At 35.0% G+C, this 26,616-nt stretch overlaps 1 protein-coding gene across 1 annotated transcript in view; it reads left to right on the forward strand.

Moving 5' to 3' along the window:
• Positions 1–22,300, forward strand: part of OTOGL (otogelin like) — an 88,672-nt gene extending 66,372 nt beyond the window's left edge. Inside the window, exons 41-59 of the mRNA XM_062492510.1 lie at positions 602–625; positions 761–853; positions 1,478–1,667; positions 3,897–4,111; positions 5,956–6,097; positions 6,442–6,627; positions 7,171–7,383; positions 8,226–8,330; positions 8,630–8,737; positions 9,098–9,199; positions 10,469–10,573; positions 10,662–10,702; positions 11,636–11,699; positions 12,621–12,799; positions 13,150–13,254; positions 14,086–14,205; positions 15,742–15,787; positions 19,659–19,738; positions 22,100–22,300. Coding sequence (XP_062348494.1) covers positions 602–625; positions 761–853; positions 1,478–1,667; positions 3,897–4,111; positions 5,956–6,097; positions 6,442–6,627; positions 7,171–7,383; positions 8,226–8,330; positions 8,630–8,737; positions 9,098–9,199; positions 10,469–10,573; positions 10,662–10,702; positions 11,636–11,699; positions 12,621–12,799; positions 13,150–13,254; positions 14,086–14,205; positions 15,742–15,787; positions 19,659–19,738; positions 22,100–22,300 — 2,319 coding nt within the window. The remainder of the gene's footprint in view (positions 1–601; positions 626–760; positions 854–1,477; positions 1,668–3,896; positions 4,112–5,955; positions 6,098–6,441; positions 6,628–7,170; positions 7,384–8,225; positions 8,331–8,629; positions 8,738–9,097; positions 9,200–10,468; positions 10,574–10,661; positions 10,703–11,635; positions 11,700–12,620; positions 12,800–13,149; positions 13,255–14,085; positions 14,206–15,741; positions 15,788–19,658; positions 19,739–22,099) is intronic.
• The last annotated feature ends 4,316 nt before the right edge of the window (positions 22,301–26,616 follow it).

Consider the following 26,616-nt stretch of genomic DNA (forward strand, 5'->3'; position numbering starts at 1 on the left):
TACAGAGGGGATCCAACCACTTTATTTTTAGATTGCCAGTTCAGGTCAGGTCAGTCTCATCCTTAGAGTCTGTACATGCATTTCCTTTGCATTGTCCATAATCCTAGTTTATGCAGGCCTTGAGCAACTGGATTGAGTCCATCTTCAATTTGTGGATAAACCAGTCAGGGATGAGGGGCTTCAACAGGCTTCTTTCCTTCCCATCTCTTGTTTATTCTCATAGGGCAACTGTACACTTAAACTTTAAGACTGTTAAAGGCAAAAGTCCTGCATTGTTTTAGATGTTTTCTATTAAATTGCTCTCTCATTTCCTGGTTGCTGTCTAGAGGTGGGAGTGCAGAACACATACACTGATGGGCTTTAGAGGTCTGTAGTTTTAGTTCTTTAAGAAATATAGTATGAAAGGACCCTTCAGCATATACACTATATTAGCTGGAAAGTGTGTATTTTATATTATTTATAATAAATATATTCAATTAGTTTAATTATTTAGCAGATTGTAGAAGAACATTAAAGACAAAGGAAATAGTAACTGATTTTTGCTGAATAAAAATGCTGCTGGTTATTATTGCACTTCTAATTTATTTTTAATGTTTTCCAGAGTGGAAATTCAATAAGAAAACTAGTAAGTACTTGCTTATTTTGCTGACTTTAAAATGCATTAATATTAAAAATATAATTAATACAAAAATTCCAATACCACTGGCACAGAATTAGAAAAACAATAGTAACTAAATTTTTTTGTCACTTTTCTTTCAAGGTGCCACCTGCAAACACTTCAGGGCTCTGTTTTAAGAAATTAAATGTCACAACACACACTTGTCAAATACTTATCAATCGTTTAGCAAGAAAAGTAAGTATATATCAATGGTGTGCGTACTCTTAAAAAATAGCTGGAGAGCTATTCTGTAGTAGAATGTGATAAATCAGATTTAAAATAAGAGATTATGGGATTGGGATTACTTGTGCAAATCAGTTTCCCAATAATTCATGCTATACTAGAGGCAAAATAATTTACATTTCAGGTACCACGCTTCACTTAAATGTCATTTTTCCTAAATGATGCTTCAAAATTCTTTTGAGATATTAATGAAGACGCAAAAGCAGTTAAGCCTGAGACTATGCTTCCAGAAACCCTAGAACCCTAGAAGTGATAAATAATTAAGATACTTTTCTTGCTAGTCAGTAACAAGTCAGAACAGATGACTTTAAGTAATTGGAATGAGGTTTTGTTTCATCATATTATATGTGATAAATCAGATTTGTTCTTTCCCTAATTAGAAATTTTTTTCCTCATGCCTACTTCATTTGCAGTTTTTTGGAAGTGGAATGGGTGGGAAGCTCTCTAATTTAAGCACTGTGTCTGTTATATGTGGCAGAGGCTGTGAAAAAAGTCTTTTGTTATAAAATAGAAATACATATAAAATGCATCATTGCAATCTGGCTTTATCTCTAAAATGTGTCTGGCTTATTTTAGGTAGTCATGGATTCTGTAATTCAAACGTTACCATTTTCAAAAGAAGGACTGAGTATTCAGGATACTGGTGCAATGTATGTTGTTAATACCCCAGCTGGCATTAGCATCAAGTGGGCTCATGTTACTGGCATCATAGATATACAGTATGGATTACACTCTAACACAACGAGGAAGACAGAAGGACTTTGTGGTGAGGCTATGGTGGCAATTTTTTCTTATTGAATAACTTCCCAATTGGAATTTGCAACTCCCTTTTGTGTCTGTGACCAGCTGTCCTTAGAACTCTCGTTGTGACCCTCATTACCTGTGCTGACAATCCTATGTGAGGGCCTGTGAAATACTATCAATTAATTAATAATAAATTAATAGTTCTGTTTGAAAGCACTGTGTGCTAGTAAAGTACATTGCAGAACAAATAGTGATCAGCACATTGCATCTAAATAACTTTTTAAAAATTACTTATTTCTGCCTGTTTTAAGAGTTTTGCTGAAGCCAAGTAAAGAAAAAGAAAATTTTTAGTGAAGAAGTGGCTGCTAAAAAAGTTCAGATGGTGATAGTATATTTCAGTGATTATGGGGACAAGAATAACTGTCCAATGTTAGCTGTGGCAGCTTATTGCTGTGAAAATGCTGACAAAAGTTGTATCTTGGAAAGGGTCCAAGTCTTGTGAGGACAGTGAATTAAGAATCTGAATTCAGACCTCTTTAGGCTGGGTCTACGGTCAAAAACTGTGCTGAGGTATCTCAGTCTTGAATTACAATGATAGTAAATGTAGTATATTTCAAGCTTCCATGAAGACTTTTTATAACTTTGCCAGTATGGATGATATCGAAATGTGTAAGCAGGTGATTAAAAATTGCTATAATTTTATCATAAATGCTCATTTCCTGGTGTTTTTTTATTTTACATAATCTACTTCATATTGAAAGGGAAAATGAACTTCTTATAATCTTTTAAACTACTTTTAGTTTTAAAAGAAAACAAAGCAATTCTGATATGCTTTTAAGTATAAACAAATCAAGACTTTAAAATTAATTGCTGTCTTCTGCTTGAACAAAAGGAGAGTTCTCCTAAATCTAGTGAGAGAAGATAGAGGCTGGCCCTGCATCTTTTCCCAATATCATGCCATCTTCCCTATTCGTGCTGAATGAGTGGGACAAGATGAGGTCAAATGTAGAAAGAATTATAGAGTAGTTCCTCTTTGTGTCATGAGAAGATAAAAAGGGGAAGAGTATGCAGACAAACTCAAAAGTAGTTTTAAATGTTGCAGTAACTGATATTTTGCAGTAAAGTCTGAACTTTTCGTCAGTGCTTCTTTCCTGTCTTCAGCTGTTTGTTCCTGTCTGGGATTCTGCAATCCTCTTCCTCTCATACTAGAAAAAGTTGTAGGACTATGTGGCAAATTTGCTTTATTTTTAATGCTGTGTTGATTCTGCAGTTCTTAGCATGGCCTTACAAATTTTGATGCCAGAAGTTTGTTATCTGCAACAAGAAGCTGAAGAGTTAAGAATACTGGAAAGTGGTGCTGCTGTAAAATGCTTCTTATTTAAATGCCATCTTCTGTATTTCTCCATACTGTCTGAAAGAATTATAATCTGCCACATCAAGCTAGTCCAGTTCTAACAAAGAACCCTGGAGAGCATCAGACTCCGGGGCTGAAAACACAAGGGCAAGGACTTAGGGTGTGCTTAACAATGCAGATGGAAAGTGAGAGCAAGAGAGGAATATTTCCTGATCAGTTCCTGAGATGTAAAACTAGTATGAAGATTAAAGCCTTTTGGTATTACTCACTTCTAATGTGCTTAAAGAGATCATGTGTTTTAATAGATGAACCAATAGGATAAGGAATTCAGGTTGACAGTGAATTTTGGGGGTCTGGGAAGGTTGTTTTTTATAGTGGTTTTGTATTAATAACTGGAGTAAGGACAATATATTCTCTAGATAAAGAAATTTGTTCATCAAAAATTTTATTTTCATAACTTCTCACACTTAGAATGTTCAGTTAAATCTCAGTACAGTGTGAAATCATTGGTGATGAGCAATTAATTTCAAAACCATCTACTATTACTCCCATTCATTAGAATGAGATCAGAATCTATTACCATGTCAGTGAATTCGATACACTCATCAGCACATTTTGGTGGCATCTTTTCTCCAAAGTTAACTGTGAAAGGTACAATGAGTTGTATTGTATGATCTACTTATTTTACTAAGCCATTGATCTGAGAACTAAAATAACAAGCAAGAAATTGGAACTCCAGTGGACATACAGCTGATTTAATTTGTAAACCCAGGCGAGTAAGTTTCACAGGTCAGCCTGATGCAGTGTTAATCACAACTTACCAAGTGTGCTTTTCTTTCCCAAATGAACGTTTATAGCATATTAGTTTGTACCTTGAATATGATTCTCTGTCTCCAGGGGTGTGTAATGGAGATCCTAGTGATGACCTGAAAATGCAAAACATGACCATAATTACAAATATGGAGGAAATTGAAATGTTCATTAAGAGTTGGGAAATTGAGAAATCACTTGATGTCACAACCAGGAGGCCAGTAAGAAACTGTGCTGAAGACAACTGCATATACTGTATGGAGCTGTTAAACAGAAGCATTTTCATCCCTTGTCACAAGAAAGTGAGTATGAGGATCAAAAAAAATTGCAGGACCAAGTAAAATAATAGTTTTATAATTAAGAAAAGAGTGACTGATACATGCACATTTTTCATGTTTTTGCTTATTTTTTGACAATAATATTTGACAATGGAATGGGTGGCTTTAATACTCCCGTCATGTTGTCCACTGTAAACACATATCCATATTTATCCCTGTGCTATTATGCTGTTTTTTGAAATTACTTAATGGGCATTTCTCAAAGAAGAGACACTGGATCATCATGTCAAGATAAACACATTCCAGAGATGTTATTTTTATTAAATGCTTGACATGGATCACCAGAACAGAAAGCCTCATGATCTTGCTGAACACAACAGTGATTCATGCAGTTGCAGACCTATTGGACTAAAGAAATTTGCGGTTAAAACTTTTTGACATCGTCAACATTACATTGACAATTTTGTAGCACTTCTTACAGAAATCATTATAATTAATTTCTACAAATTGTACTTTCTAAAGGAGATCTAGTGGTAGCTGCAGCTGTAAAGGTGAGTAGACCTCTACAGGCCACTAGAGGTGGGTAGTGCAGCACAGCTGCTTTCCAGAACAGAAATGAGGAATCCCCAAATCTCTGAGGTCTAACTTTCCCGACTTAACTAAAATTAAAAAGGATTAATTGCTCAAGTGGCCCTTTCTTTCTGAGAGATAGATGTTTTCAGATTCCTGATTCACTTCTTCTTGCTCTGCTTTTCCACTCTTTGTGTTACACTTTGATTTTCATCACAGACAAATGTTGTTAAAAGCATTGCACGCAGCTGAGATCTTGTTTCAAATTCCTAAGACCTCTCCTCACTTTCCTGAAAAAAATGCAGGGAGCTCTTCTGAAAGAAAGGAACTAAAACAGTTTCTTTATATACAAAAATTAATAGATATTTGCCACAGAAACTTAGTGGGAGGGAGCAGTGGTAAGAAGTTTGGAATCAGGAAGATAGAGTAGCACCAGTGAGTAGTAGGATGCTTTGCATAATTGTTTTGGCATATTTTATAATAATTTAAGCAAATCTAAGTAGTGACAATACCTACTGCATATATGTTCCCAGGAGTACTCTGATAGTGCATCTTTTCCTGGTTTATAGCAAAAACTGACATATCATCAAGACCTTCAAGCGATTGGTTCATCCATTATGAAATTTGTTTTTTTTCATATACATCATGATGGCAGAGCCAGAGTGGATGGAGCATGGAGTGCACTTGCTGGCATGAAGCAGCTGGTCAAGGATAGGTATCAGAGTCATAAGTGTGATGAACTTCTTGGCAGAAGTGAGAGACTGCTTGAGGATTTGCTGAAACCACAGGGAGAACTCAGCTGCAGCATTGTAGTGAAGAGGCAGAATGAAATAAAATCTGACTTTCACATCTTGTAACAAATTTATTCAAACAACCCCAACAGAAATAACATAGGTTGCACCACCTGCATTTAGGCTCAGTAAAATAAGCTATCAGGTCCTACAGACACACAAACAGAGTAGTAAGTAATTCATTCACAGCAGGATTGTATGTAAGATATAGCCACCATATTTAGCTGAGATTGTTCAGTTTTAGTTGACAGGGCTGTACTGAAAAGTTATTTAAAGTAGTGTGACAATCTCGTTAGGACTGCATTCTCTGTCTACTGATCAGCATGAAATATTCTGGCAGTTTAAGTTTTGCAGAGTGAGTGTTCTGACAAAAAAAAGATATTTTTAAATTTAGACACTGCTAGTGTTTTTTCCCCTTGTGGCTGTATTATTTCTCTTAATTATTGATTTATTTTAGTTATAGGAAGTCCTTATACTTGTTACTTCCCAATTTCAATATGTTCCTAGGTGTCTCCACAGGAATTTTGTGAGAAGATGTGGATCAACAGTACTAATTTTTGGAATTATCAGTGTGATGCACTTTCTGCATATGTGGCTTTATGCAACAAGCACAACATCTGCATTAAATGGAGGACACCTGATTACTGTTGTAAGCAGATAGCCATATTCTGTACCCATATGTGGCTTTAGCAATGAAGATTTTTAGTAATTGTTTAGTGATAAGTTAAAATATATTTCTTTCTATTATTCTTCTAAGTAACATCTCATTTTATCACAGCATTGCTATATCAGGGTACAAGTCCTCAAGATGAGAATACACCATGTAGTCATGAATGAATTTTAATCTCCATTGAATTAGCTGCTTACTTAAAGTACTGTTAAAAATATAAATGTGTGCTTTCTGTGCTAACTCACTTGTTATTACCACCTATTTAGTCAATGCAATGCTGAAAGAATACAGAAGCACTCAATGTTCATTTTTATTCCTTGCAGCATTGAGCTGTCCTGAGGGCAAGGAATACCAGCCTTGTGTGCAGCCCTGTGAAGCAAAGACATGCTTGAATAAATGGTTCTATGAAGATTCTCCCTGTTCCTATTTAAGGGAAGACTGTGTGTGTAAAAAAGGCACCATTCTGCATAGAACAGACTCTGACCTCTGCATATCAGAAGAAAAATGTAGTAAGTTCAGTGGGACAGAGTAGTTTTGCAGTTATATAATATTAACCACAGTTATATTAACAATTCATGGTAAGAGATAAGCTGAAGCTCTATGTCAGTCCTCAGGAAATGTGAATCTGGTAAAGGTCCCTTCAACTGAGCCTACCTTTTTCTCAAGCTACAGCAGTTTGTGCTTTCAGTTAACTTGGCTTTAAGAACTAGTGTTGATGTTCCTCTGTTGGTGGAAAAGTGATTGTCATTCTTCTATAGCTCCCAGGCTTTCCTCCCTTGAGAACTTAGGAAGGAATAACATAGGCAGGTTCTTTCCCTTGCCATCACCCATTTTCACCTATAGAAAAAATTTTGCTCCTTTTAAGGACGCTTTTTTTTTTTTGCTTCTTTTAAGGGGCTTTTAAGGTCATCATCCTTTCTTGCATTCTTTTATCATAATGCTCTGCAGCCATATTATTTTATGCAATAATTTTATGAAAGTCATAGTTGCTTGCAGGAAATGGGAGCTGTCTGCTTGTTGAAGGAATAGAATGTTTTTGGTTTTTCTTCCAGCATGTACAGATAGTAAAGGACAACCCCGCTCTGCTGGGGAGATCTGGAATGGGTCCATGAGAGGGTGCTGCATGTACAACTGTTTAGAAAATGGAAGCATTATTGCTGTAGAACCTGAATGCAATGAGGATCCACCACCAGTCTGTGAAAGAGAAGGGGAAGTTCTGCTGCATGTCATTGAAGAGAGAGCTTGCTGTCCCAAGAAAGTTTGTGGTATGTACCACACTTTTTTTTCTGTAAAAGAAGTATAAAAACAACTGTTTCACACTCACAGGCAACTGACAAACTTTAGATTCGAGGTAACATTTTTTAGAAATTTTTTCAAGTATTTGTGGCTGGTTGGGCCAGCAATTGAGGCTTCTATTCTTTATGAGAATTATTAATGGAAATATTTTTTTTTCTTAGAAGTCCACCAGCTAAACAAGACTTCTGTTAGTTTTTTTTAACTCTTGCATGGAATTTAATAATAAATTTATATATATTCCGTGATAGAACTACCTTGATATTTGAGGACATCATCAGAGATTGCCTGGTTTTCTTTCTAGTGCTTTGGTGTGATGACCAGTATCATCTGATATACTGCTGTTTCCCAGAAGCTGGTTTTTGGGGGCTGATCACTGAATAATAATATTCTATTCTGCCTAGCCATGGTTGTTAAGAAAAATAATAAGCTTACTGCTCCTAAAACATTAAGCTAAGTATACTAAGTTCTTCATAACATCTTCAAGGAAAATGAGAACATATGGTCCAGCTGATAAGGTGCTTTTGCTTATTAGATGCCTGTAGCCAATGCTGTATTGTCAATTTGCTCAAGGAATATCAGTGCATGGCTTCATGCATAGGGAGCAGAGCAAGTAAATACCAGCTTTAAGAGGGATATAACTTCTTGCTTTGGTTGAGCTCAAAGGCCTACATGATATTATGGAGCGAACTTTAAGCTGGCTTGGGCTGCTCTTGTTTTGTGGACCTCTGTATTAAATGGTATAAATAGCCTGAACTGTAGGACTTGCACTTGCATCTGTTTAAAGACATCAAAATTGTTTTTTATCCCACAGAATGTAACATGTCATTGTGTGATGCCATTATTCCGACATGCAAACCCAATGAGAAATTAGTGGTAGGCTACCACCCTTTGTCCTGCTGTCCACAGTACCGATGTGGTAAGGGAAATACAAAACCACAGTCAGTGGGAAGTTTTCCATACTTGTATTATATGTTGGAAGAAAATTTGCATTGCAAGTTGTTTTGATTGTTAACAGAATGGGACACTGTAAATAGCACCAGGCATTGATATATGTTTTCTCCAATAGTTTTTGTGCTTTTGTTTTGTGTCACTTCTGATTTTAAGCCAATTTGGGATATTTTATTTTACTTAGTATATGAAGAATATATTTTCTTTATCTTTTTCATATTGTTTCAATGACTCCTTTTAAAACAGTGCTTGTTTCACATCCTACAGAATGCGATCCTTCAGTTTGCTTTAATGCCTCCCAGCCTAGCTGCAGAGAAGACCAATTTATTGTTGAAGCAAAACAGGAAGATCCCTGTTGTTTCTCTCATCTCTGTGGTAAGAAGCCTCTAAGATTTTTATGGAGAGCTAAGGAATTGTCAAGTATTTAGAGAAACAGACTATAATTTTAAAATAAATAATTCAAGGCAGGGTTTCTTGGAGTGAGATTTCACACAGATCTGGCTGACTGGAACATAAATTTTCTTGGGTTTAGGTATCTTTCCAACATAATTTTGAACATAATATTTGAACTGTGTTTAGCTTTTATATCCATATAATCTTAAAAGTTCTGTTATCTGAATGATAAACATAGTATTGCTTGTTATATAGTCTATTAGATGGAATTCACATGTGCTTATTTTAGTATTTAAAACTTTGTACACGTCTTCTTTTTTTTTTTTTTCTTTTCTAATTTAGTTTGTGAATCCTGTATTGAACCTGTTCCCTTGTGTAGTGAAGGGGAAATTCTCACTGTAGACCTTAATACCATACACTACTGCTGTCCTCATTACTACTGTGGTGAGTGTAACTGTTGTGAGTCTGATATGTCACCAAATTCAGTAAAAACGACAGACAGTGTGTGGATGTGCAGGGATTTCTTTAGATTTGGCAGTTAGGGTGGGCTTCAAGTATAGACTAAGAGGTTCAAATGAGGGTGTAGAGGTACCAAATTTAACATAGATTCAAGCCCTTGGTATGCCCAGAGGTGGTCTAACAAACCTAGTCAGTGGAGTCTGGAGAGGTTATTTGGTTCACCAGACAGAATATGGTTTTCTTCACAGTGATCTAAATACCAGTATATTAATGTGGCACTGAATCCCATTCTTGGAGTATAAATATACAATTGTTTGTATATTAAAACACATTTAATAAAACAGCTTCCATGTTGTTTTTCCTCTGTTGTACCATTCACTAATGTTTAGGCAGTTTCTTTGCACTTATACCTCTTAGGGGAAGAAATAGACTAAGGGTTTCAAATATGGCTGGGTTGACTACTATTCAAACAATGAGGAAGCAGAAGAAAAATAATTGCAGTGTAACTTAGTCCTTTTCATAGATTCATAAAACACATAAACTGTGCTATACGTTCTTAAGTAACATCTACAAGTATAACTGCTTAATTTAGATTAACTTGCATCCTATTGCAGTCTTTCATGATAATTTCAAATAATTAAATTGATTTCCACTAATTTTGGAGTTTAGCATTTTTTACTTCAGTTATTTCTGTATTTTGGTCCCTTCTTTTCCTTCTTTTTACTTTTACCCAGGTGAAATTTTCTGCAAAGGCCTTTGGTATTTTTTTCCCCCCAATTCTGGCAAGGAGAAAGTTAGATCTTAGTGTGTGGCCTTCTTTCACAATCCCAGTGAGCCACTTCTGATAAGAGAGGCAGTCTTTTCTTATTAGCATCATACCTGGAGGGCAGTTGCTCACTGTTATCTTAGAGAAGTGCACTTTACAGTACATTTCTAGTCCCTGTTTCCCAAAGATTATGGTTTTAGTTGTCTTTGGTACTGTTTATAATCTTTAGTAACTCTGAAGTAGGAAGAATATGAAATGAGTCCTGTTTGATGTTCTTTGAAAATTTAAGTATGCTCTAAGACAACTAAAATCACTTTTGAAAATCTTTGTTTAGTTTTTTATTTCAAGTATAATTCAGATGCTTAAAAAACACAATAACATTTATATAAAATAGTTTCATTTAAAAAATAGTTTATCAATAGTAATGTAGGCTGGGAAACATGAAGGAAGGTTGAGTAAATTCTCATATGTATTTTCCCCTCATTTAGTTTGTGATGAAAATCTTTGTTCTGAGCCTCCTATGATTTGCACAGATGGCATGACACCTGTGAAGGAAAAAATACTTGGGCAATGTTGTCCGGAATGGCACTGTGGTAATTACTGCTTTATTCCTTAGTCACAGCTGCTAACCAAAACTATCAGTTAGCTAACTGATTAACACAGTTTTCTTTATCTCCTCAGAATGTAGTTGTGAAAATGCTACCATGCTGACCTGTAAATTGGTAAGTGGTGTCATTTAAATATTGTTAGTAATGGTGTTGAACTCTCTTATACCTCCCATTTACAATTTTTGTTTCAGTTAGTTGTAAAGTGTGAAGAGGGACAGGGTGGGATCACCTTCCAGTCCAAGCTCAAGAATGTAATTCCAAGTGTCTTCATAGTGTTGTTAACCATTCCTTGGAGAAATTTCACTTTGTGTGTTGTAAGGTGGAAAAAGAAAAAAAGCAACTGTAATTTAATCCTGTTCAGTGTTTACATGAAACAATATGCTAGTAAGGCTTTCCACACAAATAATACACATTAAAAAAATATTTAATGGGGTATGAGCTTTATGATTATGTGTGTCATCTGAAGAAATGTGTTGTTTTGTTAATCATTTATGCTTTTAATTAAAATTATTTAAATTTAATTTAGCTGATGTGAGAAGTCATAAATATTTTGCTTCTCATATAGTTTGTCATAATCGGGACTGTGCTCTAGAAAATAATTGTGAGTGAATGTTCAATAATGTTCCCATTAATACCCTAGTGACCATATTTTCCTTATCCATTTTTCCTTTTGGGAAGATAGCATAACATAAATTCTATTAAATAGCTTTCACCTATCTTTTGGAAGAAAATTCCTAGGAGACAATCTTTTGCTAATACGTTTATTATTGAAATAATTTTGTATCTCAGGAAAAAATGCTATTTATTGACTCTGCTATTTTATGAACCCCTACAGAAAATGAAGTGCTGTTTTCTGTTTTAAGAGATAAATACACTGAATAACTCTGAATGTACTACTGTTTCTTGAGTATACTGAAATTTTCCCCTATATGAAACCAGGGGTGGAAGTGATGAAAGTAATATTTTACATTTTTAGAGAAAAATTGTCTGTGTTGCACTACATTTAATTGAACATGGATTTGCAAACTTTTATCTTTCTGTACTCAGGGAGAAGTTAAAAAAATAGATAGCAGTGTTTCCAGTGCTTGTGGATGCACTCACTACATTTGTGGTAACTTTTTCATATTCCTCATTGTTGTGTTTTAGGTTTTAGCTAAAAGTTTGTGCAAAGAAAACAGTTATAAATTCTTAAATGTAAACGCTCTTTTATCTTAATTTGATGTGTGTCTATCCAGTTTGCAATGATTCTCGCTTTTCTGAATATGGTGCTTTGCCTGCTGACCCAAATAGACAAAGACACTTCATGTCTGTTCTGGCAGAGGGTGGGAGTGCTGTAGAAAGCAGGTAGCCCATGCTTTCAGAGTCAGGTACAGTCACTCTGGTGAGAGGCAAGTAGTACCCAGGCTGTGAACAGTAGCTGAGTGTGAGCAGGGCAGATGCTCCTAGTCCACTTCCAAAAGGAGACATCTCACACAGAGCAACAGAGGTGTTCAGCAAGCACAGGAAGAGGTAGCCAGTCATAAGATCAGAGCTCTCCTCCCTTCCCTTGCTCAGCCACCCATGTAGAGTAGATTTCAGCTGCACTGTGCATGGGGGCACTGCAGCCCTGGCAGCAGCCCAGGTTAAACTGCCTCCAAGAACCAAGCACGGATTTACAGAACAGCCTGAGCAGATTACTGGATCACAGATATTTGTAGTTTAATTGACAGAGAGGCTAGATTTTGTGATGTGCAGAATAGCAGAATGTTAAATATTAGAACATCTTTAAAATAAGAACATCAGGCTTTTTTTACTTCCATAGTAGGAACACTATCAGTTTTAGGCAGTTTTGCATTTTGTAGCAATATCTACAACTGAATTATCATTCCTCCCACTCGTGTTTGGCAATTAAAACCACAAACATCAAGTCTAAAAGATAGAAACTTTTGCAGTGAATACTACTACTACTACTTTTGTCTTACCAGTGGTTCTGTTAATTTGTACTATGATTTTTTTTCCCCCCTCTGGTAACATTTATTCCTTTTGGGTATAGAGAAGGATGATGTGTGCATCTTCCAAGAGGTCACAGTACTGAATCCTGGACAGTCAGTGATTCAGTACTTGGATGGAGACCTTTGTTACACTGTACAGTGTTTAGAAGAAAAAGATCAGAACACAGGCTACAATGCCATGCATTTCACAATGATGAACTGTTCCCAGCAATGTGAAGCTGTAAGTACTCTTAAAATACAAGAATGATGCAACTTGTGAGTGCAACTGCACAACTAGGATTAAAGTTTTAGTGAAGAGTTTTGCTAGTCCTGTTTACTCAGCAAGAACTTGAGAACTTAGCAGTGATGATGTGTATCTTGTGTCTACACAATTATTTTGAGGGACAATTTCTAGCAGCCTATGGAAACATATTTGTCTAATTGTCCATCCATCCATCACTCCATCCATCCATCCACCCACCCACCCATCCATCTATTGTTTTCCTTGGTGTTTTTAATTTCAGAAATCAAAGAATTTCCATATAATATAGGTTTAAAAAGTACTAGTTTGTCTTTTTCCTTTCTTCCCAGCATCAAGTATATATTCCTTCCTTCAGTCATCATACCTGTTGTGGTACATGTCAAAATGTGTCCTGCTCTTTTCATGCAGAGAATGGAACACAGATTGTGTATGAGGTAAGTGCCTCTGAAGATAGATAGGAAATAACTATAACTAATATTATAATAATACAAAAGACAGGAGTCTGACAGGCATTTCTTAGTAAACTCATGCTGTCATTCTTGCTTCATACCTCCTTAGTGCCGGTTACATGCTTAGAGACTATTTATGATGTATGATTGGAAATGAGTGTGTTTATCTATAGACCTGCCATTTCACACATATAAATATCTTATTGCTTGTAATATTTTCTGCAAAGATATGAAAATGTCATCATTTACATTTTTGCTGGATATGTTGTAACTGCAGAGCAGAGTTCAAATTGTAACTCTAAATTATGTACTGTGATCCAGATGTGTTGAGAGCTTACATCAGGAGCTACATCAGGACTTCTATGTCCCTCTCTTCTCCGGGCCACTCTTCATGCTGGTTACTACAGAAGGGAAAAGTGCAAATTGAGGCACTTGGGTTCAGGATCTTGATAGTGTGATCCAGCATCTACATATACAGAAATTTAGATGTGGCCATGACTTGGTTCAAACTTCTTATTGATTTCAGAGCAAAAGAAATGATTGAACTGGCACTGAGTCCTTTCATTCTGCAGTAGAATCTGAGTACACTCATTCTCAACAGCATGCTGGAGAGTAAAGCCATGGGACCAGGGAGGAGTAGCCTCTGGTTCTTTGAAGATGGTCTTTCCCTCTTGCCACCTATGGGTGGTCAGCAGCAGACTTTCCACTCCAGTAGATGCTACAGCATGAGGGCACTACTTCTATAGACATTTCAGGTTGGAGATAAGGCTGAAGTGTTTTAGCTTTCCTAACAATTGCTTTGTTTTATATACTCAGGAAGGAAGCACCTGGACCTCCAACTGTACCAACTACAAATGTGTAAAAACTGCTGCAGGGGCTATCATACTGGGGTCAAGTGTTGTCTGCCCCCCATTTAATGACACTGAGTGTACAAAGGTTTGTACTTTGGGTAAGGTAAGTGACAATAATTGCTCTGGAGTTTGGCTTACACTTGCAAGCAAACTTCATGCACTTTCTTTAAATTACAAAAGTGGTAAGTAAAAACATGTAAATGAGAAATTTTCCAGTCATTTCCTATACTCCTGTTTTCTTTCCAACTGACAAAGAGTCTGTGAGGAGTGTAAAAGTTCGGCTTGGGTCTTGTTGATGACTGCTTTTAAATACTGTGGAATTGGAATCATGCTTGACATACCACTATATAAAGTGCTAATCACTATGTCTTACTTTATCTTGGAATAGTACTTTGCCAAGTTCATAGGACATACACAATAAATAAATCCAATCAATAAATCAAAAGGTCCATATAAAAGCAGCTGTATTAAAAATTCCTTAAGCTGTGCAAAGATTAGGGAGATGGCAGTATACTTAAATTTTCTTATGTCTTAAACTAAAATTCGTGTAACATAAAAAATATCCAAGGTATCTACTTATATCATATATTTAAAAATATAAATGTGGCATATCCATATAAACTTATTTGGAGAACATATATCCTTCACAAAGATTGCATATTTGTTTACAGTTTAATTTCAAATTTAATAATTCTCTAACTTTATAATACTTGTACAATTTTTCATTTGCAGTGTATCCTATATTTAATGTGAGTTACAAATACTAATAAATATATATGTAAAAAGGGTAAGTACCACTGCAGCCTTGACTACAGATTATACATTTAGTACCAGTCCTACTTATCTCTTCCATTTTTTTAAAGAAGTTCCTATTTCTTCCAGTCCTGAAGAAGGTATTTTATTTAAATATAACGCCTGTACTACTTTGAGTTAATGCTTGAATTTCTTGCTTGGAACCATTTTGACACCATCAATTAGGCTGAGTATATAAAGCATGGAGCCTTAAAATTAACTTTGAATCAGTCCGACCTGTTTTTGAGGGATGCTGAGCATAGTCTTGACCCAGTAGCTGAGAAGAAAGCTTTTCTCACAGGCAGTTCAGGATAATTCAGGAATATCTGAGTTTAAGTGCTCTTTTAAGAAGTTCTGGTACAATGTATTCAATGGTAAAAAATACATGCTCGCATTAAAAGATAGAAGCTGGAAAATTCCTGTCGTTTGTCTGTCTGTTGTTATCCTAAGAGTTGTATTCTCTAGTATCCTTGGTATGCAGATCTGGATAGTTTGAAACTATCCTAATAAATCTCCATGGTGGGGAAATAGATGGTAGTAGATTATATAAAATGCTTATAGAAATTAAGTGACTTTTTCAGAGGAAACTAGATCAGATGTCAACTGAACATGACCGAACTTAACAGTGATGAGTTCATGTCCAGTTTCAAAGGCTGTAAAAAGTTTTAAAACAAACCTTCAGCTGATACATATCTGTGTAAATCTGTTGATTTCAGTGGAACTAATTTTTATTTGTTTGACATCTTTAAAACGTGGAATGTCTTAAGATACAATTTCCCTTTGCATTGGGCCCAGACTTTTTTGCTATATTCTTCTTTTATTTTCCTAGAATGGAGGAATTGTGCAGACGTATAATGATGGCTGCTGCAAGACCTGTAAGTGATGAAGCCTGCAATATGTGCTAGTTTGGCTTTGGTTTTGGAGGGCTTATTTTTTAACCTCAGTTGCTGGGACATAAAGAGGGAAAAAGCATGCAGTTCTCCCTACAGATCACATAAAACTCTTGTAGTTATCTAACTACTCTTATTGAAAGATCTTGCTTAATTTGGCTGCTGACTTGGTGATTTTTAACATTATTGTTCTGGAGTATAACCAAATCTCTCCAAATATAACCGATGGAAGATTAAAACTGTCTTGATTAAAACAATTAAAACATTCTCTTTATCATTAAGTTGGCTCTCAAATAGTCCCTATATGATCTTCACCTTAAAAGACAATAATTTTTCCTCTTAAAAGTGATTCCTGAGTTAATGTCATTTTGCAGTACATCTTCAAACTTATCAATTTATTCTGTATCCCTAATACGTATTTTCTAGGTCCAAAATACTGGAATGTTTTTTTCTTAAATCCCAAACGAGGAGAAAGTAGAGTATGATAGATATATGTGTGTATATATATATATAACATTGTTTTGTAAAACTAATCATGTTTGTGTGACCAAGGACATATTCAACATTCCAGAAAATCTTAACCCTCATTTTTGGCCTTTTTTATGTTCAAAATTAGAGTAAAAGCAAATTAATCTTTGGAATTTTTTACAAAACTTTACTTAATATTATTGAATAGCAGGTTGCAGACTTGTAAACATATATTGCACAGTTTTTATTTATAACTGAAGTGCAATGTATTGAATATGATTTGGAGAAGTAAGGGGAAGTAGTGGTATTTATAAAATGCAGAACAATACCAAGTTTCCAAGCTACATGACTCTTAGAAAGGGAAGTGCAAAAATTTATTGTTCCATTGCAACCAAAATATGAAAAACAAAAGGTATTTTAATACAAAAGAATATGTTTTTTTTTATCAAGAATCACCACAGAGAAATAGCACATCAGAACTGTACTAAGATCTTACTAATCAATAATCTTTCTCTCATGAGATAAACTATGTGAGAAAAAAAGTCTTCCTCCCCACCCACCCCCCCCCAAAAAAAATTAGGCTGGCATTGTTTAAAAAATTAGTCATAAAAATTATTGACTGCTGGTTCTCTGTTGACCAGGATGATTTATAATTTTGGCCATATTCTGTGGCCTCAGGAAAGGCATTGTTATACTTCAGAAATACTTGCTGAGGTGGCTGCTAAAACCCCCAGATACTGGTCATACAATTATATGCTATTTTATTTTTATTTTATTTTTAACTAAAAGCATGTGCCCTGTGGTGAAGCAGTTAAGATGAATACTTATAAATAGAGCTTGCAACACATTGGGATTTTAATGGGAACAAATAATTTTTCTGAAAGCGCTTGATTTAATGCATGCAAAGTGAGTGCCTACATTTAATTCTTACCTTGCCATAGACAGACTAATTCCAAAAGTTTGGTTTAAAAGTAAGCATTCCAGTTTCGTGTTAACCAGGAGGGTAATGAAGTATAGGCCATCTATAGTGAGACTTGAAGCAGCTGCAGAGTTTCTAAATTGTAGAAGACTAACAGGAAAGCTCATCACATTTTGCTAAAAGTAAAATTGCAGTTGGCAGTGTAAGAATTAATGAAGTGTCATTTATACAGAAATGTTTTTATTTCATGAGAATCTTCTATTCCTAATGATTCTGCCAGGTTCTGGATTGGGTCTATTACCCTTTGCCATTAGTCCAGTAGTGCCTACTGGTAGTAGTAATTGTGAACCAGGTATTATTTTTAATAATGTATTTTTCTTTTTCTTTTTTTTTTTGATAATATAAGCACTGCTTGATATATGTGTCATAACTGTCATGATCATTGGATGTTACCATGCAGTTAGTGGTTCTGGGCCTGATACTGAGAGATGCTGATCCTCTGCTGGTTTCCCAAATCAGTGTTTTTCTAAAGCATGTTTAAGATTCATTGCTCAGCACCTGTCAGAATTAGGTTCATCCATTTCTGGTATATGCTGCTGATGGTTGTTCCTGCTGCTCATTGTTGAAATTGGTTTTATCACACGAACTTACTGTATAGGGTAGTTTTAATAAGAAATGTTACTTTAAAAAAGCATAATTCTGAATACTGTTACCAAGAATTCTAAATCTGGTCCCAGATCTCTAAAGTTAATGATGGAAAATCTTTTTTGCCCTAAAATAGAGCAAGAGTGTGTGTTACTCTCTGGTCTCACCTTTGCTATGGATGATATGGATTTATGCTGTATTTCTTCTTTGTCACAAATAATATGTTTTACACAGTTACAAAAATATTGAGGGTAGGGGTGGGGAGAGGGACATAAGATATACAATCACAACCCCGTGGCAATATACACTTTTTATACCAGAAATTACAGAATGTTACAGAACTGTTGCACTCATAATTATTTGCTTTTTAGGATAGGCAGGTCACAGAAACTCCTCAAATAAGGAGTAAACAAAGCACATCTGATACTGAAATTCAGATCTCCTTTACAGTTGAAGGTTGAAGAGAGGGAAGTGTAGCAGCAGAGCTTTCATAAGACATCAGCATATGATGAAATGTTAGATATACATCTCTATATGACTTGTAGCAGTACAAAGATTGCACTGTCTACACATACTCAAGCTGGCAAATATTTTCAGATTGAAACATCACAGAAAATTTTTAAGTGTTTCTAAGGAAGGAAAAGCCAGATGTTATAGTCTAACAACTTTGCTCATACGGTGATCTGCTAATTCAGTAGCAGAATTCTGTTTGATTCTTCAATGCACAGGCTAAAATCTAGCTGCACTCTGCAGCCAGCCTAATTTTTCAGTACTTAATGGAACTGTGGTTGTAGGATATCTTTGTTACTCAGAGATCATTTATCTTATAAAAGTGCTCTCAAGTTTCTGGGGAACAGGAGAGTTGTTTTTCTGTACACCCAACCTTGAAGGAAGGTCAAGAAACTACTGAATAGTGCTTATTATTTTATATGGTGTGTGTCCAGTATGGTTACACAGCAAAACTAATAGATCATTTTGATGAGTAGTCAAGCAGGAGACCTAAATAACTGCTATTACACAGATAATAATAATGGTCTGATAGATAGTGAAGCATGAAAAATTATATGTTTAATTATTTCAGTATTATATTATGATTTTCACTATGTTAAAAATGGCTTTTCACCATACAGCTTTATTTTTTTCAAATAAAAAAACCCCAAGCTGTCCTATCAATATCTCCAAAACTGAACAAAACTTCAGTATTTCCCTCATCCTAGGTCTGTATGCTGACAGCATGTGCAACATGCTTCAGATCTGGTGATAAAAAGTGCACCATATTTAGCAAATAAATGCATGTTTCTCTTTCAAGGTTTCCTTGAAGAACATATTTCTCAAAAATATATTGAAATAATGTAATTATATTTCATTTTTAAGCATGCAAAATAGCATGAAGATTGTAATCACATTCACACCTTCACCTTCTCAAATGTTAAGTTCTGAGAATTTTGTAAAAGGCAAGATCAAAATCCTATTTACATACAACATTCCCAATAAAATAGAATTAATTCTAATTCTGTTCAAAATATTTTAAACTGCTCAATTTTTTTTCTAATTGCTTATATTTTCCTTTCCATATGTGCAATTTAAAAACATATTCATGGTTTAATATTTTAAAAAATGATATAGCTTATTTGGGGCATTTACAGGAACTATATATTAATATACTAGATTTAAAAAGAAAATTATGTAAGTAATAGTTTCCGTGTGTGCATTAATGAAAATGAAGTATAACTATTTAAATTATGTTAATATTTTATTTTTTAAAGAAGCAAATACATTACAGAAGATGTATTGATTCAGCATGGGTTTTTTCTATTTTATCAGGCAAAAAGGAAGAAAGGATTTGCCAGAAAATGACAATCAGGACAACCATAAGAAAAAATGACTGTATAAGTCAAAGCCCGGTAAGCATAGAATTTCAATGCTGGACCTATGTCATGCCAAGCCAAGCATTAAGAAGTGGAGTAAAACCAGTTATTTATATTACAGAAAGACTAAGCCCTCTTACCTGGAGAAACATCTGTCTTCAAATGAAAAAATACTTACTATAATTATTTTAACTAATGAAGGCACCAAACTCTTTAATGTGAAATAATATCCTGCTCTAAAAGAGAAGCAGAAATATTTCAACTTAAAATGTGATGGAGCACTGCTGTATTCCTCTTTGAAGACCTTTATGCTGTCTTTTCTCACACATAGGATGAGTTTCCATATCATAAATTCATGATCCCATTTATTTATGGGTCTGCTTAAGACATCTTATTTCTCAGTTTTGGTGTAGTCTGCAGGAAATTTCTGAGCAGCAAATGTACTTCTGGTAGCACTTGAAAGGGAAGTAATCGACAAAGTATCTCAAGGCTTCCAAAAGGCCTATGGCAAGATTCTGTTGGAGAACCTAAGCAGTCATTAGGGAAGAGGCAAAATGTCATCACAAGTTAAAAGCCATCCTGACAGAAGGTCAATAATGACATGTTTAAATTTTAATTGTAGGAGTGCATGAAATATTTATTTAGTTTTAGATGGAGTGATAATGTGGTAGTATAATTATATAGATGAAGTTAGAGTAATTTGCCATAGTTAGAGATAAGTCTGGAGAGCTTCAGAGTTACTTCAACAATCTAGGGTAAGAGACACCAATACAACAAAATAAAGCATGGTATTGACTAAATAAAGAATATTAAAATGAAAGATTTAGTCAAACCTCATATGTTTTTTGAGCCAAGTGAAAAGATCCTTGCACTTTCATCCAGTTCTCTGATGGTCTCTGCTCTCATGCAGACCAAAAGGCTAAGAGCTATGACATTTAGGCAAATGGATAGACAATGGTTAGGAAACAAAGTAATTCTGGTTTCTTTCATGAATCATTCATACTCTCATCAGTATGAGAGAGGGCTCTGTTCATCTGTGGTCCTTCTACATTGCTGCAGAGCTAAAGCGTTCAGAGAGGAGCAACAAGAGTGTTGGCCAGGTCATGTCTTGAATGGCACAACAAATGAAGCCTTCTTTTTCATCTTTCTGTTGTAAACTCTTTATCTTTTCTTCCCTCTCTACTCACCTTCCAAAGACCTACCACCATCCCACCTCTCTCTGTATTAGAGCCTCCTTTTCCCAGTATCTCCATGTTCCAAATTTCCTTGGTGCCTGCACACAGTCCACATTCCCTTACTCCTCACACAGAAGTACCTCCAGATTTTCATGTCCTCATACCCTGAACTCCCCTCCCTTTCCTCTCCAGCTCCCCCACTGGCACTCTTTTTCCATCATGTGATTTTGGCCCATCAAATGGTGGTATCTGTTGTGACTATCTGGGAACTACCTATGTGTTCTTGGCCAGATTACTGCTGTCAAATTTTGGATTAGGTTGAACATGATTACATTTAATTAATTAATAACTGTGATTTCTGGTGCTTAGGACAAAGTCTTTTTCTTTACTCCTCTCAAATCTCAGGAAACTTCAAAGTTTTAAGAGTAATCTTTTAGTCTAATTTGTGTTGGTATGGCACATTTCATCACAGACTTGGAAGGGAGTAGCCTCATATGGCCCACCTGCAGAAGAAATCAGATTTAAGTCTGTGACAAAGATAACTAGACCTAGTATAGGCATGCTTGATTTCACAGCATTTCAACTTTGCTTACATTTAATTAAAAAGTTGAATTTTTTTTTCTGTCAACATATCAGCTAAGAAAATTTTTCACATAATGTAACAGTGAGACAAAGTTTTGCTCTGCTGAAACCCAGAGCACATACAAGTTTCTAGTTAGTATGTTCCCTAGCTGGTTTGTTACTGCATCAACTTTTTGGATACATTTCTTTGAGTGATAACATAGCCCTCAGTCACAAACAGTATAAATAAAAAAGAGAAAAGCTTTTGAACGGATATGCTTTTCCTCTTTCAAGAAGAAAGATAAACTTCTTTTCATTTTATTTAGAAGAATTTAACTTTTTATCAGTGAACACGAAAAGGACATGGATTCAGCTGTGCTGTTCCAAAGTTATTAATTTGTAAATGGGGATTCAATTTTGGTATCCATGGCACAAGGTTGAAACAAAACACATGATTAAACAATAAAGAAAAGTTTACTTAAAAAGTATTTTAAATGTGGCTAAACTTAGAATTAATTTTAGAAGATAAAATCATTTTTAATACTAGAGTCCTTTTCAAAGTTAAAAATAGGTTTTAACCACAAAGAATTTTGAAATGTAATATTTTTATAAAAAAAAATTGTGATATCTTTATTCTTATTTTCTTTTATTTTATTCATAGATAAATGTGGCTTCTTGTGATGGAAAATGCCCGTCTGCAACAATTTTCAATGTCAATATTGATAGCCATCTAAGATTCTGTAAATGTTGTCGAGAAATTGGAACACGAGTCCTGACCGTACCTTTGCGCTGTTCAGGAAATGGCACTGAAATTATGTATGTCATTCAAGAGCCTATAGACTGCTCATGCCAATGGAACTGACCATTACTGTGGACGTGACTTAGCCTTCACCAGACAGGTTTTTGGTCATGGTTGGGTATAGTATTCTGCAGGGAAATTAAAAAAGGCATCAGTTATGCATTATAATGTAGCTTTTCCCAAATTTAGCAAAGATGTTTGTTGTTCTTCGAATTGTCTTTGAAAGTATTGGCAGGAATGGAAAGAAAAACATAAATCCTTTGGAACAAGGTGTTGTTTATCCATCATTTTTTTCTACTCAGTGGCTTTTTGATGAGGTGGTGAAACAAGATAGTTAATATGGTTAGTATTTCCAGTGTCTTAAAATTTTGGATCATGGCTACCTATGAAACTCAAGAATTTCTCAAACCATTTCTCAGTGGTTCATTTACTTAGAGGCATCCTGTTGAAAACCACCACCGGTCCCATGTTTCAATGGGAAAGAAGGATATTAGGATTTTGAAAATGACAGAATTAATTTATTTTAGAAATAGTGGGCTCAACTATAACAATTTTTACCTTGCTCAAAATTCCATCTTCTTGTCTATTAAGCTGTTGTCAATGATTGGATTCTGCTTATTCTGTAAATCACTGAGAAACAACACAACTATGATCTGTAAGTACTTGTAGGAAATCTCCAGAGGATATAGCAGAACCACAATATCTTGAAACCTTAGACATGTATTTAATTTTTATGTATATTATAAATATGAAGCATGACTAGGCAAAGGCTGAAGAGTTATAACTGTTGTGCCTTAAAAATATCTGAAAGTCATTTCTGCTATGAAGGTTTCCGTTTTATATCCATTTTTTCACTCTACACAGGAAAGAAATTGGCTGTTTGCTAATATAGAATAAGATTAAATGTGTATATATTTATTTTAAAACCCCAAAATACTGCACATTTTAAATATTCATAATGGGTTTTGTCTTTGTTTTATAGTTTGAAGAATTTTGTTCAACGTATTTTAATTTTTTTTAATAACAGGTATTTAGACTATTGAATTATTTGAATCATAATTTTTGAGTCCAGGAAAAATAGTCAGGTAAAATAAATGTTTTGTAGGGGTTGGGTGAGTTATTCATGCCAAATCAAGCTGTAAATATCCATGATACAGCACTTTAAGGTGAATATCATTTCCCTTTTAGTCAACATACTGCATAACCTGCTTTTAAAAATAAAGGATACATACTTAAACTTGTCTTTAGAAGATTTCTTTAGAAGATTGCTTATAAACTCGCTGAATGAAATTATACAGTATTTTCCTTATCAATTTTCCTTTTAACTGTGTCAGAATTGAAATTCTTGTCTAAAATTTGAAAATCTTCTGACAGTTTTGATTTCAAGCTGTCATAATTTAATTATGAAAAGGTCAGTTTATCACATGGGTTATTGCAATGAAACATAAGCAATTAAAACTGCCTTAAAATCCAAGACTATTTTTCTACTTTGTGTGACAAATCTTTAATTGTTTGGTACATTCAGTTTGATGGCTCATAAAGAAAAATAGCTTATATAGAGAAGTCTGTCATTGTTAACAAGAACATTTTATCATCTACTCATCCATATAATTAAGAATAGTGACTTGGTTTAAAAATTAAATAGCAATCCATTGTAAAATATCAGCAAAATATTTAACCATTATAAAAAAATAATGATCAACTAGTGACCAAAATAAAGTGACACTTTGAGAAAGCCTATGCTTCATCTGCATGTTTTTATAATTTGTAAGGCAGATATTTCAAGTTGTGTTATATACCAGGGCCTAGAACCAAAATATTCTCTGATACTGCTGTTAGAATTTGTGCACAGAAGCTTTTCATGCAGGCAAGAAATAGAAGTTAAATCATAGTCATAGATGTAATGTTGGTGTACTCTTACAGCAAATTAAAGGACAATTTCTAAATGAACCCACCATACTTGTGATTTTTTTTAGGTAGATAGGTATCCTATACTTGCATTAGGAGAGTTTGGCCCAAATGTACTTAATGAATTTAATATTTTTTAAAGAGGAAGCTCTCAAAATACAGCGTTTTTCAGTGTAATCATCAACATTTCATTGAACAGCTGTGGCCTTTCATAAGCCATGTAAGCCATTTGCTTTTCTAAGATTTAGAACTGTGTTTGTAATTCAAAATAATTTAATAAACATTATTTTGCAGAGTGATAAATCAGTTATGTTTAAAATGAACTTCATGAAAACCTTCAATAAGATAAATTATATTAAAGTATTTTTTCCCACATAGTTTGCTTTTGAAAATGCAACAATCAGTAGGAACTGTGTCATCCTACAGCAAAATCTCACATCTTCAGTGGAGCTGAATAGGGTGGCTCTAAGATTCTTTTTCATTTTACAATTGGGCTGCTTTGGCCTTGCCAGAAAGCAAACTTCCATTAAAACCCATGAACCATTTCCTGGGCAGCCCACCCAGCCCCTTCGCCTCCAGGAAGGTGACACTGACAGAATGTGATGTGTTTTATATAGCATGAACTGGCCCTTGTACCAGTGGAGAGAAGGTTTGAATGAGCCTCCAGTGTGGCAGGACTGTTCTGCTCCACACATTTCTTCTGTCTGCAACCTACATGTAACCACATATGCAGTTTATGGTTCTGTCTTGGCTTTCTCATGTCTCTTCAACTCTGCATTCCTGCCTCAAGCCCTATCCTCAAATTTTGTGTTACTCTGTCTGCACAGGTGTCTTGTGAGCTGCTTTGGAAAGCTGATCCAGCTCAAACCTTATTTCATTAAATACCAAAATTAATTACTCTGTTTATTATTGACCAAAAGAGCTTTAACACCCACAGAGTTCCCTCCCTTTTACCCACTCTGAAATGAAGGCTTGCATAATTTCTACTCCCCTAAAAGGAAGGCTGGGAAGGCATGCTCCTGAAACTCCCACACTGTCATTGAAAAATGCAAGGAACTGTGCATGATGGAGTAGAGACCTTGTGCAGCAGTCCCACCACGCCTTGTCATTTCTCCCATTTGTAGTTGCTTCCAGTGGCCCTTCTTTCCTACATTTCCACTGTTCTGTCCACCTACCTGTGGTTGAAAAGAATTCACACAATATAAAGGCTTAGCCATAAAACTATACATATATTTTAGGGACTAACATAAAAATATGTCTACACTTAGAATTAGATTGTACCTGAATGTGCTTCTAAAAAATGGTAAGTCTTTGCCATATTATTCATTTTTGGCTCTTATAATTCCTTTGCCTTTTTACTGGGTAATTTGTTAAGACCAACTCTAGCCCCAGTATGCAATTAGAATTTGAAGCACAGCTTTTAATATTAGGTATAGGCCACTTACTGTGTGTTTTCATTAATAAAATCTGAGACTACAGCTATGCAGGCAGCTAATATTCCCATTTTTTATCTAGCCAAATCTGTATACTAAAAATAAAAACATAATTCATATCATGATTTATTTCCACGTTGCAGGCAGGCTCTTCCCAAATACATGCACCTGTATATTGGTGAAATTTTAGGGCAGGATCAGCTCTCAGTTTTGGTGCTTGAACATAGTTACAGGCTACATAATATACTGAGAGGCAGAGGCATTTACAGAACCCACTCTGGGATAACAAATGGTCACTATGTACACAGTGCTTCAGCAGTCACAAAATTCTGTTTCAGATGTGGCTCCTTTTCCCTCTTCTTTCACAATCCATCTTTCCTGACAGTATTTTTTTTTCTTTCTCTTGAATTTCTGCCCTGCTGATAAACACAGCTTACACCAACTGCAATTATTTGTTATAATTATTTTATTATTATTCATCCATTCAGTATAATTCTTTACATTTCTTTTTCTTCCATCTTGCCTTTTACAAGAATTTAAAGGGAAAATCCAATTTCCATATGCTATAGAGATTCATCTATGTGCAATAACTTTTTGCCAAATATACATGTGGATACCACTCAGGAATGCTGTGGCAATGGAAAACATTAACTTGAACTAATTTTTTCAAGTTCTGTCTCATCGAAACCTTTTTCAGAAACTTGAGATGCTGCTGCTGCTGTAATCCTGTATATGTCCAAAGGAAAAACCCCATAGGAGTGTGTTCTAGGGGACAAAACATAAATGAGTAACTGAGGTGTCACATGTGACCATAGAAATATAACCATCATGGAGGACAAAGTATGAAGGTCAGAACATTAACAGAAAGTTTGTACAGTTACACACTCCTAACTATTCTCTGGAATATATTTTCAAAAAACATTCGCAACACGTAAATAAAAAATCTTGAGGGGTAGACTTCATCACAATAATGTAAGAGAAAAAAAGGGTTTTATTGAAAAAAGGTTATGGTGAAGATGGTTTATGGATAACACTGTG

The sequence above is a fragment of the Cinclus cinclus genome, chromosome 4, assembly GCF_963662255.1.
Source record: "Cinclus cinclus chromosome 4, bCinCin1.1, whole genome shotgun sequence".
NCBI lineage: Eukaryota > Metazoa > Chordata > Aves > Passeriformes > Cinclidae > Cinclus > Cinclus cinclus.